This window comes from Triticum aestivum, chromosome 3D (assembly GCF_018294505.1).
Source record: "Triticum aestivum cultivar Chinese Spring chromosome 3D, IWGSC CS RefSeq v2.1, whole genome shotgun sequence".
Classification (NCBI taxonomy): domain Eukaryota; kingdom Viridiplantae; phylum Streptophyta; class Magnoliopsida; order Poales; family Poaceae; genus Triticum; species Triticum aestivum.
The window spans coordinates 566,882,738-566,901,580 of record NC_057802.1 but is presented as its reverse complement, the minus strand read 5'-3'; the positions used below and the strand labels follow the sequence as shown (position 1 = coordinate 566,901,580).

The 18,843-nt window shown below is 45.5% G+C and overlaps 1 protein-coding gene across 1 annotated transcript; it reads left to right on the top strand.

Annotated features, from left to right (window-relative positions):
• Nucleotides 1-9,660: 9,660 nt before the first annotated feature.
• On the top strand, nt 9,661-13,655 carry LOC123080539 (ubiquitin thioesterase otubain-like). The gene is made up of 9 exons (XM_044503466.1): nt 9,661-10,177; nt 10,282-10,329; nt 11,252-11,299; nt 11,730-11,879; nt 11,970-12,089; nt 12,601-12,683; nt 12,773-12,828; nt 12,905-13,008; nt 13,123-13,655. The coding sequence occupies exons 1-9, from the start codon at nt 9,734-9,736 to the stop codon at nt 13,351-13,353; spliced, it is 1,284 nt and encodes a 427-aa protein (XP_044359401.1). The 5' UTR covers nt 9,661-9,733; the 3' UTR covers nt 13,354-13,655.
• The last annotated feature ends 5,188 nt before the right edge of the window (nt 13,656-18,843 follow it).

Sequence of the window (18,843 nt, the reverse complement as noted above, 5' to 3'; positions counted from 1 at the left end):
TGAAGATGCCCTATGATAAGATACATGCCTGTGAGAAAGGATGTGTCTTGTTTAGGCTTGACTATGCGGACTTGAACTATTGTCCCATTTGCAAGTCTTCCAGGTATGTTGTGGTAGACAACGGTATGGGTGAGAAGACACAGACCAAAATCCCCGTTAGTGTTCTTCGGTATATGCCAATCGTACCAAGACTTCAACGTCTTTTCATGGTCGAAGAGACGGCCAGACAGATGACATGGCACAAAACGGGCAAAAGAACCGAACTAGATGCAGATGGGAATCTGATGATTGTACACACATCGGATGGTGTTGCGTGGAAAAAGTTTGATGAATTACATGGTGACAAAGCGGCAGATCCGAGGCATCCTCGAGTCGGCATCAGCACGGATGGGTTCAGTGTGTTTGGTATGACGGCAGCCCAATACAGTTGTTGGCCCGTATTTGTCTTTCCACTCAATCTCCCCCCGGACAGATTATGCAAAGAAAGAACATTTTCCTGACGTTGATAATTCCAGGGCCCAACTATCCGGGGAAAAATATGAATGTGTACATGCAGCCGCTTAAGGACGAATTGCAAGAAGCCTGGGATAATGGGTTCAAGACATACGACGCCTATAGCAAACGGAACTTCATAATGCGTGTCTGGTACATGTACTCGACGCATGACTTGCCGGCGTATGCGCTATTCGTTGGCTGGTGTGTGCATGGAAGGTTCCCGTGCCCCACATGCAAGGGAGCTCTTGAGTTTCGTTGGCTTCAGGCCGGTCGCAAGTTTTCTTGCTTCGACATGCATAGACAGTTCCTGAATCCTCGCCATAAGTTCAGGAAAGACAAGAAGAACTTCATCAGAGGTAGAGTTGTCAAAAACTCTGCACCACCTGCATTGACAGGCCAACAGACCCTGGATCAGTTAAACGCTCTCGAGCCAGATCCAGAGCGTCCAGGGTACTTCAAGGGGTATAATTCTAAGCACGCCTGGACTCACAAAACATGCTTATGGGATCTGCCTTACTTCAAAGACCTCCTTTGCCCACACAACATCGACGTGATGCACACTGAGAAGAATATCGCCGAGGCACTTTTTGGTACATTGTTCGGCATAGATGGGAAGTCAAAGGATAATACTAAGGCTAGAGTCGATCTGGAGGCGCTATGTGATAGGCCGTTACAAAACATGAAAGAACCGAAAGGAAAGCAGAACTGGACGAAGCCAAAGGCATGGTTCAATCTTGGAAGGCCAGCTATGAGGGAAATTATCTTGTGGGTGAAAATGCAGTTGATGTTCCCCGATGGGTATGCAGCGAATCTAAAGAGGGGAGCCAGTCTTGATAAATTGAAGATATTTGGTCTCAAGAGTCATGATTGGCACATATGGATTGAGCGGGTAATGCCGGTGATGTTGCGTGGCTTCATCCCTGAGGATGAATGGCTAGTACTGGCAGAACTCAGCTATTTCTTCCGTGTTCTTTGTGCGAAAGAACTATCGCCTGGCGTGCTAGAAGAAATGGAAGAGTTGGCGCCGGAGTTGATCTGCAAGTTAGAGAAGATCTTTCCACCGGGCTTCTTTAATCCAATGCAACATTTGATTTTGCATCTCCCGACCGAGGCAAGATTGGGGGGGGCCCGTGCAAAATCGTTGGTGCTACCCAACTGAGAGGATGCAGAAGACGCTTCGACAAAAATGTAAAAATAAACGTAGAATTGAAGCATCGATGGCTGAGGCATTCATCACTGAGGAGGCGGCAAACTTCGTGACAGCACACTACGAAGCCAAAAATCGTCATTTGCATAATCCGAAGCCTCGGTACAATGCTGACGACCCTAAAAAGGGTGGATCCAACCTCAGCCTATTCAAAGGGAATCTCGCACCAGCCAGTGTTTCAAATCCAGTATCTTTGGATAACGAACAATGGCGGACCATTTCGTTGTATATCTTCAACAACCTGATAGAAGTGCGGCCGTACATCGAGTAAGTTCTCGGTACATAGTTTCGCAACTTCTATTTCCTTTGAACTGCTCTTATTCCTGGATATTTCATACAGTCGATACGTCGCCTTATTCTCGTATGGAGCGGTGATCCAAAAGGATTCTGTCGAAGAGTATGAGCTTCTCGCAAAGCAAGGAGGCGGCTATCCCGGTTTCATCTCTTGGTTCAAACAAACGGTAATTTCTATTAGACAATTTCATTTCATTCGCTAATTTGTGCGTAATGCAACAATCCTTTCATATTAAACTTGTAGGCTAATTCAGAGTCTATGGACGCCGAATTGAGACAAGTCGCTAATGGTTTTGACTATAAGGTCCGTTCATTTGACAAATACGACATCAACGGGTATCGCTTTCGTACCTATGGCAAAGAGCTATCTATGGCCGACCGAAAGTCTACAAATTGTTGTGTATCTGCTATCGGCGAAGGAGGTACCGAGTATTATGGGAGAGTTGAAGCAATTTATGAACTTCTATTCTATGGTGAAAACCCACCGAATGTCGTAGTCTTCAAATGTTATTGGTTTCAGCCGAAGGAGACTAGAAGGACTCATGAACATATAGGGCTAGTTGAAATCAACCAAAGCACCCATTTAGATGTTCCTGATGTCTATATTACGGCTCAACAGGCGACCCAAGTATTCTATCTACCGTGGGCCTGCCAAACTAATCCAAATCTGAAAGGTTGGGATGTCGTTTATGAAGTGCCGCCACGTGCTAGACTATCTCCCCCAAAGGAAGAGGATTATGAACCTCACATTAACCCAGACACATATGAAGGAGAATTCTTCCAAGAGACACGTCTTTCCAAAAAGCGTTTCAAGAACCGCTATACTTCACCCCAAAACATTGAAGTAGACAGCGACAGTGAATCCGACATCACCCCAGAGGAGGAACAAGAAGAGCCGGAACAAGAAGAGGTTACTGCTGCGGATGACCTGTCATTGCTTGACCGATTACGTCAAGGTGGCCTTCCACATGTTGATGCCACTGAACCCTATGAGCCCGTCATTGATTATAGTGATGATGATGATTATGCATTTATTGATGATACTGATCGAGATTATTAGTAGTGTCAGGTATTAAATTTTTTTATGTTGTACTTGATGATGATACACTTAAGTGATACACATATTATTATTCATGTCGGTCTTTTTTTATGTTGTACTAATTTCGTTTACTGTTTGTCATGGCAGGTGTTGAAAGATGGTGGGCGCTGGTCGGGAGCGCGCCAAGGCCCCTTCTTCGTCGGCGCGTGGTCTGAGGTCTTCCATTCCAGACGCACCTCTCCGCCGAGCGTTGCTGGACAGTATGGCGACACCGCCGGGCCCTTCTTCGTCGACCGCGGTGCCCAGCAGGGGACGAGGTAGGAAGAGAGGAGGTGGGGCACGTGGTCGCGGGAGAGGAGGTAGGGTGACTGCTACGGCGCCTTCCTCGCCGCCACCCCCAGCTGTTTCACCCGAGCACGTGACTGCTAGGGTGGACTCGTCCGAGGAGGAGGCTACACGGACTCCGGTCCACGAGCCTCCGGTCCACGGGTCTTGGGCCCACGAGCCTCGGGTCGACTGGCCTTCGGCCCACGAGACCCCGGAGGAGCACACGTCCGGATGGGGTACCTGGCCGGATCAGCCCGAGGAGCCGAGTGGCCATGCTGATGATGGCGGGGAGCCGACTGATATTGAGGAGGAGGGGGGCACCGTCTACCAGCGTGGTGCTACACGGCTCCCGTCCGTGCCGGCGACCCGCGAGCAGAGGTGGTTGATTTTCCCTGATGGGGAGAGGTACGTAAGTGCATTTAATATTTTTGTACCTTCTGCATTCACGTTTCTTCAAATAACTAATGCGTTGGCCTTGTCATGCTGCAGGGGTTGGGACCACCATCATAGTGTCCGCCGGCCCAACTCCGTCCTTGGAGTTCTTTGCCGGCAAAACTTCCCGGGGTTTGTCACGTTGCCTGGTGAGGGTCGGCTTCCAGAGCTTGGATTGAGCTGGGAGCACTACGTGGCTGCCCCGGCCCCGCCGGATGAGATTATCGACGGTGTCTTGTGCGACACGAGGGCAGACATGGTGATCAGAAAGTTCTGGGTAATTTCTCCTTTACACATTTAAAAATCTTCAACTAGCTAGTTATTAATTGTACTAATCAATATTGTCTCATTTGATTGCAGACATTCTACAGGTGTGAGGAGGGATACGAGGAGGACGCGGCACATGTTATCGAGAACGTCTGCAAGCGCCTACTACAGAACTTACGGCACGAGGCTCGGGTGCAGGCTGTTCGAGACTACTACGCCTTGCGTGGTATCAAGAAGACCAAGCCGGCGTGCCGCGATAAGTTCCTGAGTAAGGAGCAGTACATGAAGGTAATTCTTAAGGCCTTCTACTTAAGTTCCTTCATTTAGTAATTCTTAGCCGTAGCGCTCAAGTTTCTATTTGCTAACTTAGGCGCCTCCGAGATGGTGTGCGGATCGGATGGATTGTTGGGAGGTGTTGGTCAATGAGTGGTGCTCAAAAGAATGGCTAGCCCTCCACAACGAGGCCAAGGACAAACGTGCCCAAATGGAAGGTGTGCCACACCATCAAGGCAGCTCCAACTTATATCAGTTCGGGCGGAACTGGGTATGTGGTTTGCTTCATGATTCATGCAATTCATTCATCATGCTAGCTTGAGCCCTTTAATTACTAATTTACATTGTTTCTCTCTTTCAGGCACGCCACAATAAGGTGGATAAGGTGCCAGAGGTGTACGACCTGTATGCCATGGCCCACACTGCCTCTTTCAAGAAAGTCAAGGCTTTCTCTCAGTCTGACCTCGATGATGCAAACAACTTCACCAACATCTCCTCCCACAACAAGCTCGTGAGATATAGAGATGAGGGGAAGGCGAGGAAAGGGGAGGACTTTAACCCGAGCCAGGGTCCCATTGATCCAGAGCTGGTGATGATATCTGGTGGCGGGAGGTCCCATGGCTCCATAGCCATTGGAGATGGACTTATCCGTTGTCCTAGCACTCTCCCGGAGATCAAGGCGCGCCAGTCGAGCTCCGCTCCTGAGATAAGGCCTCGTGAACGGCCAGTGCAACTCGCCATCAAGGTTAGTGATACGTACTCAGCTATCTTTCTCCATTACATTGTGTGCGCTTCCATCAATGATTACAAATGGTCATGTGAGTGGTGTTGCAGGCTGCTATACAGAGTGAGAGAGATAGAACGGAGAAACTTCTGGCGGAGGCGGCGGAGAGGCAGCGGGAGTTGGAGGAGAGGACGACAAAGATGATGGAGGAGGAGAGGGCACGGAATGACATGCAGGCAAGGGCCATGTACGAGCTCCTTGTGGTAAGTTTCTTCTGCAGATTAGCCAAAACATTCATGTAGTGTTTGTCTCATTACTAACTAGTATGACTGAGTCGTCAAAACCAAATGTGCAGTCTGTGTGCGAGAAGACCGGTCAGACCGCTCCGCCGATGCCAGTGATTGCTCCTGGGACCACGGTGAGTTTAATTTGAATGGACATTACTTGCTAGTCTTAACATTTGAGTGTCATCATGCTAACAAGACATTGGAAATGATCTTTGGTGCAGCGTAACTCCAGACAAGCATCGCACGATCCTTCTCCAGCTACCGACACGAGCCAGCCCGCTCCTACACCTCCTGGATCATGGTAAGTTTATCTAGTGTTTTGCTTAACACATGCATAAAGACCTAGACTTAGCTTTATTTCCTCCAATGCTTACCATAATGACCTAGACTTAGCTTCTTCTCCTCCAAAATGACTTAATAAGCTTACTGACCTCCAAAACCATCCATTTTACCTAAGTTAGCTCTAAAACGATCTGTACTTAGCTTACTTATGTCAAAAATTGCATAATTAGCTTAGTTAGCTCATAAACGATCCATTTTACCTAAGTTAGCTCTAAAATGACCCATTTTACCTTGGTTAGCTTATAAATGATCCAGTTCATCCAAGTTAGCTCAAAAATGACCCATTTTACCTAGATTAGCTCCTAAATGATCCATTTTACCTACGTTAGCTTTAAAATGACCCATTTCACCTAGGTTAACTCCAAAATGACCCATCTTACCTAGGTTATCTCATAAACGATCCATTTCAACTAATTTAGCTCATAAACGATCCATTTCACCAAGTTAGCTAAAAAACAATCCATTTCACCTAAATTAGCTCTTAAATGATCCATTTCACCTAAGTTAGCTCAAAAAGATCCATTTCAACTAAATTAGCTCATAAATGATCCATTTCACCTAAGTTAGCTCAAAAACGATCCATTTCAACTAAGTTAGCTCATAAATGATCCATTTCACCTAAGTTAGCTAAAAAACGATCCATTTCACCTTAGTTACCTCAAAAACGATCCATTTGACCTTAGTTAGCTCATAAACGACCCATTTCAACTAAGTTAGCTCATAAATGATCCATTTCACCTTAGCTAGCTCATAAACGACCCATTTCAACTTAGTTAGCTCATATATGATCCATTTCACGTAAGTTAGCTCATAAATGACATACTCTTCTTGTTCTAGTCTTCTTCTTGTTCTACTCTTCTTGTTCTAGTCTTCTTCTTGTTCTACTCTTCTTGTTCTAGTCTTCTTATTCTAGTCACCTATTTCTAACTTTCTTATTTTGCCATTTTGCAGATTTCATTATGTGCTGGATGGAGTGCTTGTTCTACTCTTCTTGTTCTAGTCTTCTTATTCTAGTCACCTTAGCTATGGAGTGCTTGTTTATGTATGGATGGAACTTGTTTATGTATGAATTGATGGATGGAACTTGCTTATGTAATATGTATGGATGGAACTTGCTTATGTATTAATGGATTGAACTTGCTTATGTATGAATGTATGGAACTTATGTGCTGGATATATGTGATATGAATGCCTGTGAAATATATCTATATATGTCATATATATTTGCTGTGAAAATTGTTGGATTTAATAAAAAACAGAAAAAAGAGCCAATATGCAGGCTCTTTGCCGTCTGCCACCGACGGCAACGGGCTCTTTGCCGTCCGCCGCGGACGGCAAAGAAGCCACGTGGCATCCAGCTGTGCTTCCTGGGAGCTGACCCATTTGGTCAGTTTGCCTACAGTGGCAGACGGCAAAGAGTAAACGATTTTGCCGTCAGCGGCGGACGGCAAAGGCCTGCCATGTAGTGACGTGTAGATGACATCATACGGCGGACGACAAAGACACTAGAAAGTTTGCCGTCTGTCGCGGACGGCAAAGGCCTGCCGTTAGCCACTTAACGGACTGCAGCGCAATTATTGTCGTCCGCTCTCTTTGCCGTCCGTGGCACCGTCAGCCGCCAGGAAGCAGACGGCAAAGTAGCTCTTTACCGTAGCCTACTTTGCCGGAGCCTTTTGCCGTCCGCGGCTGACGGCAAAGGTCTTTGCCGTTCGCCGTTCATGCCTTTGCCGTCCGCCGTGGCAGACAGCAAAATAGCTGATTCCTGTAGTGCCCCTCCCTACATGCCAAGAGCCTAACTAAGTGGAAACTACCGAATCGACCGTTCCCCACGGGCCTGGCTAAAAGGTGCTTTAAGAACCATGTTATGCAGGACCAGCGATGCTCACAGATAATTCAATAGACCAACACAGGCTAAAAATACATCCACAAAGCCTAACAGGATGGCGAACCAACCTGTGGTTGAATGGTTAGGAGGATAGTGGTATCCCCAGCCCGCTTAGGTTCAATCCTAGACATGATATTGGTGCTCACATTTTCCTGGATTTTTTCCAGGCCTTCCGGCGATGTGTGTTTAGTGGGAGGAGACGTTCCCATTGACTACGAAGGCGTCTGTGATGGCTTCTTAAATCTCAAGATGATACCTCGTCTCTGTCTCTCAGAGGTGCTCATAGAGATAGGGTGTGCGTGCGTACATTTATAGGAGTGAGTGTATGTGTGTATGTATGAGCGTCTGCGTTTGTACTGTGTTAAAAAGCCTAAGGGCATCTCCAACACGGACCCTCAAACTGCCGACACACGTTCGGATGCGTGGTCCGGACGTGTTTTCCCATCCAACGCGGTCTTGTGTCTGTCCTCAGGCCGGTTCAGACATCATTTTCCCTCAACCCGGGTGGGGCTTTGCAGGAGTCCGGGCCACCGCCACGCACGCCTTTGACAACCTTGGCCCACCAAAAACACTCTCCCTCGCCCGTAGCTTTCTCGCCCGTAGCAGTCATTGGCGCTCCAAAGCGTTAGCGTTGCATTATGCCGGCCCAAAGTGGACACAAACTCTCACTGGAGCAAGCATTGAAGTGGTCCGCTCGCGTCGACCGCTTCATGTGGCTTCTCTCCACATTGTAACGATATTTGTCCTTCCCGCCTTCCTCCATTGAACTTGGCGCGTCAGCTGAGAAACCTACTCCGAAGCCCCTAGCGGCACACGTCCGGCCGACATTAAACACCACGCGGGCTTGGCGCATAGCATCCATCCTCTATTTAACATGGCCAGAGTCCGGGCAAAATCCGCACCACACCTGCGCTCTCCATATCCTCTATTACCAAACCTGCCATGACCTCGAGCTCCAAAGCCACGTGGGATGGCATCAACCGATGAGCAGAAGAAGGAGCTCTCCGGCATTGCTGCTGGATGGTTGACCGCCGAGCTAGCCGAATACAGGCTGGCTTGCGGGCCAGCTCTCCGGATGGCAGCTACACAAATGAACCAACGAAGGACGAGCCGACGCCACACCATCGTTGGTCCAGTCCGACATCACCATGGGCGAGGCGTAGGAGGATGACAAGGGCATCATGGCGGACGAGCATCGACGCACAAAGGAGCAAGTCGATGACACGGTCATCGTGGCGGACGTGGACATGCACGAGCAGGAGGCTCTGCTCTTGTCCTACTACTCTGCCTGCAAAATCCGTCACGAGTGATGGCTGCACCGCATCCTGCAGGCGGAGAAAGAGGACGCCTACGCGGAGATCAATGAGGCGGCGACAAAAGTTTATGATGGCACGAACGACGCCTCTAGCTCCTCGTTGGCTGCGCCCTGCCGCCACGATGAGGAAGCTGGCACGTCCGTGGGCACCGCTGTTAGCGAGGATTAGTAGAACATGGGAGGACGCCACCACTCAGTCCCAATAAGGACACCGTCGCCGCTGCGTCGGGCCTCACAGCTGGTGATTCGCCCAATTCGCGAAGGCGTAGGCCACCACCACCACGTTCCACCTTTTGAGAACAAACCGCGGATCCGGGCTTTACAAAGGCGGATGTTATTCTTCCCCTCTCGCAGCATTACCTCCGGGGCTCAGGGCGGTCCGATGAGCTTGCTGCTGAACATAGGAAAGATATAGGATGGGCAATGGGCGCGAGCCGGCCGATCATAGACTAGTTAGAATAGGCTAGCCTAGTCCACTATATTCTAATTAAAATATGTTCGAAATGTAAATGTCTTCGTTCTATTTAGATAATAATCATCTGGTTTGCACGTAGTTCGTCCCGTTTATTAAAATCCGATATAAAACATGTGTAGCTATGATTAAATGGTCGGCTCACAACTCAGTGTCTGTGAAGAAGAAGAAATCAACGTCTAGAAGGCAGGTAACCAAACACTTCGCAGACGACCGTGCCAAATTCCCCTTCTCCGGACAACTCACCGTACCGTGCTACCTTTATAAATAACCGCCAAGTTTTCTCCTGATTGCCAGCCGCACCCTCGGCACATTTATCCCCCACGCCCTCACATTATCCCAATTACCACTTTGGTCCTTCCCGCAGCAGCATAATGAGCCAAGGTTCTCCCGCCGCGACGGGGTCCGGTTCAGGGACAGCAGAACCGGCCCATGGGCAGCCCGGGGACTCCTCCTCCAACGCCGCCGCCGCCGCCGCCTCCTCCTCGCTGCCGCCTCTCCCCCCTGCAGCGCCCCTCCAGCGGCCCCGAGAAGAGCGGGACGGCAAGCAGGCAGGAGGCTCGAGCTCCGCCGCGGCGGGGGTCGACCGGAAGGGCAAGAATCTCCCCTCCGCACCCGCAGTTCCTTCTTCGGAGTCTTCATCTTCGAGCTCCGGGGGCAGCAGCCCCGAGGACGCCGACGCCGCGGCCTCCGGAGCCCGGCCGTTCGACAGCACTGTGGTGTTCCAGCAGCTGGTACGGGAGCAGACGGCCATCAAGGAGGCGGGCGGGCCGTTGGCCGAGGGGGCGGGCAAGAAGAAGAAGCCGGAGGAGGCGCAGGTGATGGCGCGTTTGTTTTTTTGCGACATTCTGTTGTTGTTTCTTGGAGTTCTTGGGAGTCTTTGGATTGCGTTCTTGAGCGTTTCTTGGTTTCTGTCGAGCAGGTGAAATCGTCGCACGTCATAGCGGAGCTCTGGCACAATCTTATAAAGGTATTATAGCCTGAATCTTGGACTTCTTTTCTGTTCGGGATGTGGAATTGTGATCTCTAAGTTTGTTGAAATGTTGGGGTCGGTCCAGAGTAAATAGAAGCAGAATCTTGGGCAAATGTTGGGGACAGTTTGACTTTCTGTAATAGAAGCAGAATCTTAAGCAAATCGTTGTGCTAATTGATTGCGACTGTAAAATGTGGGGAAATAAATATTAGGATCATGTCTTGGCAGTGGTTGCTGTGATATTTTTGGCAAGAAATCTCGCTGCCGCATCAAATGTATCAGTATTCAGTGTATAGGAGGAATCTTGGGCAAATGTATGGCAAATGTGTAGGTTGGTATTTTAGTCTGCCAGCAGTACACATTCATTGTTGGTCGTGGTTCTTCTCTCAGTATGTCATCATATTTTGAAGCAAATGGCTATCTTGTTCAAATTGTTGTCTGTAAATTGTGGGGAAATCATGAGGCCGTGTCCTGATTACTGCAACCTTTTAGTAACAGAGCCTGAAGTCAAATGTATGAACTTCGTTTGTCAAAAGATTTTGTTATCAGAAAATTAATCTAGACACTAGTTCAAGACTGCATAACTGGACATAATTTCTGTGAATCATTTGCTGTTTACATGCAAAATCACTGAGTACGTACTCCAGTATTTGGTCGAGAAGTTTCACCATTTGGTCGACTGGGACCTGCAACTGACTCAGAAGCCTCAGAATATTATTCCATGTAAATAGTTGCCGAGAATCAAGAAGTTTTGGATGTGCACATTTTGTGGTCTTGCTACTACATTCTTGTTTGTTAATCCCATTGGTTTTTTATTCCCTTATTTCTTGTTGTAAAACGCTTGATCTTCGTGTTGATTATGTGCAATTGTATGGCTGGCAGGAGGTCTGAACTTTAACTTTATTTTCTTGTCGAACAGTTTTTTCTTGGAGAAGAATGGCACTATTCAGAACATGTGAATTACCAGGTTTGACTCCATTTAGCTTTCTGTAATGTTTCAAAATGGAAGTGCATGAAATACCAGGTTCAAAGTTTATCACATGATACTGTGGTTCGGGGTTCCTGTACAATCCAACTGTTCAGAAGGTTTATCTTCTCTTTTATGGGTACTACATTGTATGTTAACTCTTGGTTATGGTAGTATGATACAACCTGAATCGTATCTGCACTGCTGTTTGTTTATCGGATGTTGATATATAATTTTCCTCCTTTCTTACTGAACACAACCAATTAATACCAATGATGGGATTATACATGCTAGTGGTTTCAAACATCTCCAGAGAACATGAAGCCTGAAAATTGGAACAAAATCAATCTTTCCATCACATTTTTAAATATGTCTCTCCATCTTCGAATCAGTGTAATTTGTATTCCTGTATTTACACTGTTTGTTGCAGACACATCCCATCACTGAAGTCAGAAAGTATTATCGGGTTCCTGATTTGGCTACGGGACAAGGAGTGGACCATCTTGATGCCTATTCAGAATTTAGACGGGTGACTGGAGATGGGGAGTGTTTCTACAGGAGCTTCATATTTTCCTACCTTGTAATCGACTAATTGTCCTCCTCTCTTTTCCTTAGTATAGGATGTAGGTTTACTTATTTAAGTCTCTCTGTTTATGCAAATGTACAACAGGAGCAAGTTCTTGATAGGCAGGACACACATGAGGAACAGCGTCTGCTTGATGCTGTTAAAAGAGTGTCTGTGCAACATGCAGATCTAGGATGGACCTCTAAATTTCCCAGGAGCTACAGAGTAAGTTCTTGCCTTCTCCATATTTGTTTTTAATAAACATGCCTGTAAGGGATGATTCTCTTCAGGTTACAGTACACTCCAAGCTGGATCTGGCAATCTCACTATCTTTGTTTGTCATTTGCAGGGGATGCACAATTTCTTACAGTAGTGGCATGCCTGCAGTTTTATACTGTTGTCACAAAACTCAAATTTGAAGTTTATTGTCATGTTAACAACCCGATCGTAACAATGGCCTTAAGAGAAATTTACTTGCAAGAACAACAGCAATATAACGGGGAAATAACATAACTTTATGCTTGTTTGAGTACTGTTGCACCTACTGGTTATTATTATGTAGCCATCTCACTGTTGTGTTCATATGCTATAGTATATCCTTAATTAGTGACTGACACTTCTCAGGCGAGTTGTCTTAGCTGCGTTCTTTCTTATTTTTCTATTGATCAGTATTCTGTATGTATTATTGTAACCTATGGTTTGTAATGATTATCCACTGAATTATTTGAGCTTTCAGGCATTTAAGAAGCTGATTAAGAAATTAAAGAGATGGAAGAGGCACGGCATGTGGAAGTGGAACAGCATAACATCAACTAGCAGGTTTTTGATTCGCTTCTTTTCTGCAATTTCATCAAAGTATTGTAGCTGAATGCATTCCACCTCATTGACATAATATGTTCCCTTTTTAGCTACCGTAAAGAGAAACTTCTCGAGTTCTTCAGAAGTTACGATACGACGCAAGACAGTGAGAAAAACATCCTTGAACTTATATTTCCTTCTCTTCATCATAATTCATGTTTCTGACACATTTTAGTGGTTAGTTCTTACTTTCCTCAGATTAGTAGTAGCCATCTGGATATGCTCGCACGCAGAGGAGTATGAACAGCGTGTACCAGACCTCAGTGAACATTACAGTCTGAAAGATGTCAGTATCAGTGTCTCTCTCCTCCCTTACATTATTACATCATGCTGAATTTCCAATGTACCCATTCTTTGATACACAACACTCACTTTACCTGACCCGTTGCTCTACAAACAGTGGTGCTTTGAGCACGTCACTCCATCTCGTGAGTACACGGACCATGTTATGATGACGGCCTTGGCCGAAGCGCTTGAGGTACCCCTTAGAGTGGAGCAACTCAATGGAGGACCTGCTCACGATATCTACACTGCTCCTGGACCTGGAGTTCCCCTTGTGAGTGTGACCCTTCTGTACACGGGCATTCACTACGACGTCCTCTACCCAAGCGCTGCTCCTGCCGAGAGTTGAAGTTAACAGACTTCCCAGAGAAAACATCCGCTGATTAGAGTTCAAGTCAACAGATTCTGCTGGATGTTGCTGAGTTTAGGTGGTAGAGAGTTAGACATTGGGGTAGCCATAGCATACACTTAGTTGTGCATTCTTCTTCTTCTCCCTCCTCTGTTGGCACAAACAGCTGGTGCCGATACATTGATCAGTAGCTGCTCCCTTGTCTGAATTGTTGGCTGATGTACAGTGAATCTTCTGTGATCACATTCCAACTTGTTAATTGCTGCCATCTTTAATTCTTTCAATCATATCCATTCTTGATACCATCCTTGTTGGCATGGTGGCGTTTTTGTTTTTGACATGGGCATGATACGAATTGGTCTATCGGTATGTTATTTCTGGAAGACACAGGTTTGGTCATGTCTTGCCCATTTGTTCACAGCAATGTGGATGATCTTTGTAACCTATCGTAATTTTCTATCCTATTGAAGCAGATATGCATCTACTGCTGGTGATAAAAACAATCCTTTAATTAGTCTATGTGATTAGTTTATATGTGCTGAACGTCTGTTTGTGATTCTTTCTATCTCTGCTGGTTACCCTGCTTGTGCCTGAACTAGCTCTAGAACTACAACCAAACAAGTGCACCCAAGAACACAAAATGCAAAAAAAGAGCAGCCTAGATTTGAGCAGCTGAACAATTGCCCCTGCACTGACACATAACACATATGCATGTAACAAGTGTTCAGTCATTCTTCAATGACACATGGTGCAGTAACAAATGATGAGAAGGAGCTTTCAACTTGCTTTTACAACTGCATCATCGCATAATAATTCATGGTCTTGTCCTCTGCTTGAGACGAGATGAGTAAAAAACTTCCGTTTGACCAGTAGTAGCGGAGATGATCTTGCTATGCAAGCAGAGAGAAATGAAAAAGTCTGGTAGTTACAGTGTCTCACGAGGAACACATGGTGGAACCTGACGAGCCGTTCTTCGGCTTATCAGTAAAGTTTTTAGTTATTGATCTTATGTCAAGATTGAATACTAGCGGATACATAAACTCCTTCAGTTCACTCTTATGTTAAGATTGAACACATGTATATTGCTAAATATGAAGTAAGTCAGTATTGAGAACACCATAGATGATCTCTCGGGAAAAAAAGCCTTGATAAAAAGGCAAAATCAGTTCTTCAGTTCAAGAAATTAATAGACATAAGGCAAGTAGATTAGTAAGTAGTACTAAGTATACTATGAACACCACTAGTTAAAAGAGCAAAATAATTCTTCAGTTCAAGAGACATCTGATAGTTCTTTAGATCGGAGTAGGCTAGTAGATCCGGTGAACCTACCTTGTGCAGCAGTAGATGAACTTGAGCTGGAGGCCATCGTGGTGCTAGGGAGCACGGCGATGGCAGAGAGTGGGCGAGGTGGTGGAGCTTCCCGTGAGCACCGCGCTAACCCTAGATCGGTAGGGATTGTAGGTGGGGATTGTGGCAGCGATTAACCTCGTAATTAGCGCCCCGGCCCCCACCTCTGTTTATATAGAGCGGGTCACAGGGGCCCACCAACCATGGTTTGGTTGGGCGCGAGTCAGGGGCCCGTTCGACCCGTTGGGCTCGAACGGGAGAGAGATCAACCTAACATTCTCCCCCTTGATCTCAACTTTACTTTTAACTGTACACTTTCTAGTTTATCTGTTTCATCACATATTGGTACATAGAGCATGTTTCATCGTCACGGCTTAATTGCCGTTAGAATCATACAGCTACAACATACTTTATGTTCAGAAACAAATTCTGTTCCTTTTGGGTCTATCCAGGAATCATAAGGCTTTCCCTTAAACCCATGTCGGCTAAGTGTTCCTTGAACACATTGGGTGGTAAGCCTTTCGTTAGCGGATCCGCAAGCATATCTTTTGTCCTTATATGCTCGAGACTTATAGTTTGATCCTGGATTTTATCTTTCACAACATAATACCTTATCTCTATTGTTTTGGCAGCATTACTCGACTTGTTGTTGTGAGCGTAAAATACCGCGGGCTGGTTGTCGCAGTACATCTTTAGTGGTTTGTGAATACAATCTACCACTTTCAAGTCGGGTACAAATTTCTTTAGCCATATCGCCTGCCCCGTGGCTTCGAAGCATGCTATGAATTCTGCATACATCGTGGATGATGCAACTATCGACTGTTTGGAGCTTTTCCACGAAATAGCTCCCCCAACGAGGGTGAATATGTATCCTGACGTGGATTTTCTATCATCTCTGTCCCCCGCAAAATCTGCGTCTGAATACCCTTGTATCTCTAGGGAATCACTTCTCCTGTATATTAGCATGTAGTCCTTCGTGCCTTGCGCATAACGCAATGCTTTCTTTACCATCTTCCAGTGCTCTAGGTCTGGATTCTCTTGATATCTACCGAGTACCCCCGGTGATAAAAGCTAAGTCAGGGCGAGTGCACACTTGTGCATACTGTAAGCTGCCAACTGCCGAAGCATATGGTACTGCTTTCATTTGATCGATCTCATACTGGTTCTTGGGACATTGAAATTTCCCAAAACTATCGCCCTTGACTATTGGAGCAGGTGTGGCTTTACTCGCATGCATATTATACTTTTTAAGAACCTTTTCTAAATATGCTTGCTGAGATAGTCCTAAGACTCCATTGTTCCTATCTCGGTGAATTTCTATGCCCAAAACATATGATGCTTCACCAAGATCTGTTATGTCAAAATTTGAGGATAAGTATTTCTTTGTTTCTTGTAGTAGACTAACATCACTACTAGCAAGCAGGATATCATCCACATACAAGATTAGGAAAATATATTTCCCACTTTTAAACATTGCATAAATGCAATTATCCTCAATATTTTCTTTAAATCCAAAACTTTTAATCGTTTGATTAAACTTTAGATACCACTGCCGAGAGGCTTGTCTTAATCCATAAATGGATTTCTTCAGGCGGCATCCCATATTTTCCTTGCCTTCCATGATAAAACCCTTGGGTTGTTTCATGAAGACCTTTTCTTTTAAATCACCATTCAGAAATGCCGTCTTAACATCCATTTGATGTAACTCTAAATCAAAATGAGCAACTAATGCCATTATGATTCTGAAGGAATCCTTACATGAGACTGGAGAAAATGTCTCATTGTAATCTATCCCTTCTCTTTGTGTAAATCCTTTTGCCACGAGTCGTGCTTTATACTTTTCTATATTCCCTTTAGAGTCATACTTAATTTTGTAGACCCATTTACAGCCTACTGTTTTGGCTCCTTTGGGAATTTCCTCTAAGTCCCAAACATCTTTGGAACTCATCGATTTCATCTCGTCTTCCATTGCCTTCATCCACTTCGATGAATGAGGGCTTCTCATGGCTTCTTCATATGAGGTGGGATCTTTTTCCATATGAACCATTTCTGTGTTATAAACTTTAAAGTCAGTAGAAATAGCTGACTTTCTTGGTCTTGTAGACCTTCTAAGGGCCTCAGTTTCTGGCACATTTTGTGCCTCAACTTCCGGCACTTCTTCTAAATTTTGCTGTTGCACCTCCCTTTCATGCTCAACAACGGGTTCAGTCGGCTCCTGACGGACAGATTCCGGGTCTTCCCCCATAGATGTCATGGGTGGAGTTGCAACTGGTAGTGAGAAAAATGGCTCCTGAATCATCGGATTAGGTGCATGCACCCTCTTCTCCTCAAGATCAATTTTCCGAGCTACCAAGCTCCCCCTCATCATTTCGTCCTCTAAGAAGACTGCATGTCTCGTTTCTACAAACTTTGTATATCTGTCAGGGCAGTAGAAACGAAAACCTTTTGATCTGTCTGGATAGCCAATGAAGTGGCAACTTACTGTTTTGGGATCTAACTTTGCAATGTTTGGATTAAACATTTTGGCCTCAGCAGGGCACCCCCACACCCTGAAGTGTTGTAGGGAGGGCATCCTTCCTGTCCATAGCTCGTACGGTGTTTTGGGCACCGACTTGCTTGGTACTCTATTGAGAATGTGAATGGCGGTTTTAAGCGCCTCCATCCATAATCCCAATGGCAAGTTGGAATAACTCATCATGCTGCGCACCATATCCATAAGGGTACGGTTGCGCCTTTCAGCTACTCCATTTTGCTGAGGCTCGCCCGGCATTGAATACTGGGCTACTATGCCAGTCTCCTGCAAGAACTTCGCAAAAGGTCCAGGGACTTGGCCATATGGAGTGTGTCGACCGTAGTACTCTCCCCCACGGTCGGACCTTACTATCTTTATTCTTTTATCGTGTTGATTTTCAACTTCAGCTTTGAATATTTTAAATTTATCCAGCGCTTCTGATCTTTCTTTGATTGGATAAGTATAACCATAGCGAGAGTAATCATCTGTGAATGTGATGAACGAGTCATATCCATCCACACTTTTCACCGGAAATGGTCCACAAATATCAGTGTGAATGATTTCTAGTGTGCCTGTGCTATGGATTGCACCTTTTTTGATTTGTTTTACGTACTTTCCTTTAATGCAATCTATGCATTGTTCCAAGTCTGAAAATTCTAATGGAGGAAGAATTTCACTTTTCACTAATCTTTCTATTCTCCCCTTCGAAATATGGCCCAAGCGACAGTGCCATAATTTCGATGAGTCAAATGTTCTTTTTCTTTTCTTTTGTTCTTTATTTGACGCAGAGACATGTTCTTTCACATTGCAAACGGAATAAACTTTTTCACGAAGTGATAACAAATAAAGCTCATCATGTAGTAAAGCATCACCCACATAAGCATTATTTAACCAAATGGCACACTTGCCATGTCCAAAATAACACTCATAATTATCTTTGTCCAAGCAAGAAACACTTATTAAGTTTCTATGACATGATGGAACAAATAAAACATCTCTAAGTAGAAGATTGAATCCATCAGCTAACTCCAAGGAGATATCACCGACAGCTTCAACTTCTGCTTCAACTCCGTTCGCCACTTCAATGCGTCTTTCGCTTCTTAGCGTAGTCCGCGTCGAACGGAATCCCTGTAAAGAATTTGCAACATGAACAGTTGCTCCCGAGTCAATCCACCAAGTGGATTTTGAAAACTGTGCATACAGAGATTCATTGACAAATGAAACTATATTGTTACCTCTTTTTGCCATGATCGACTTTAGCCAAACAGGGCAGTCTTTCTTGTAATGCCCGGTCTTCTTACAGTGGAGACAAGTGTCTTTGTCCACTGAGAAAGGCTGTTGCTGACGCTGATGCTGATAGGAAACTTTTCCTTGTGGCTTTGAAGGAGAACTTTTGTTGTTTAGATTGTAATTCTTTCTTTTGTGACCCTGCACATAGTTGAGTGTACCACCATGTGAGGCTTTGAGTCTCTCCTCTTCTTGAACACACATTGCTATTGTCTTTTCTACGTCCCATGTTCCAGGTGACATGTTATAGTTCACAACAAAAGCTTCAAACTCCTTCGGCAATGAAGCCATTACAAGGTGGACCAGGAGCGCTGGTTTGATCTCCAGATCCGCATCCATGGGTT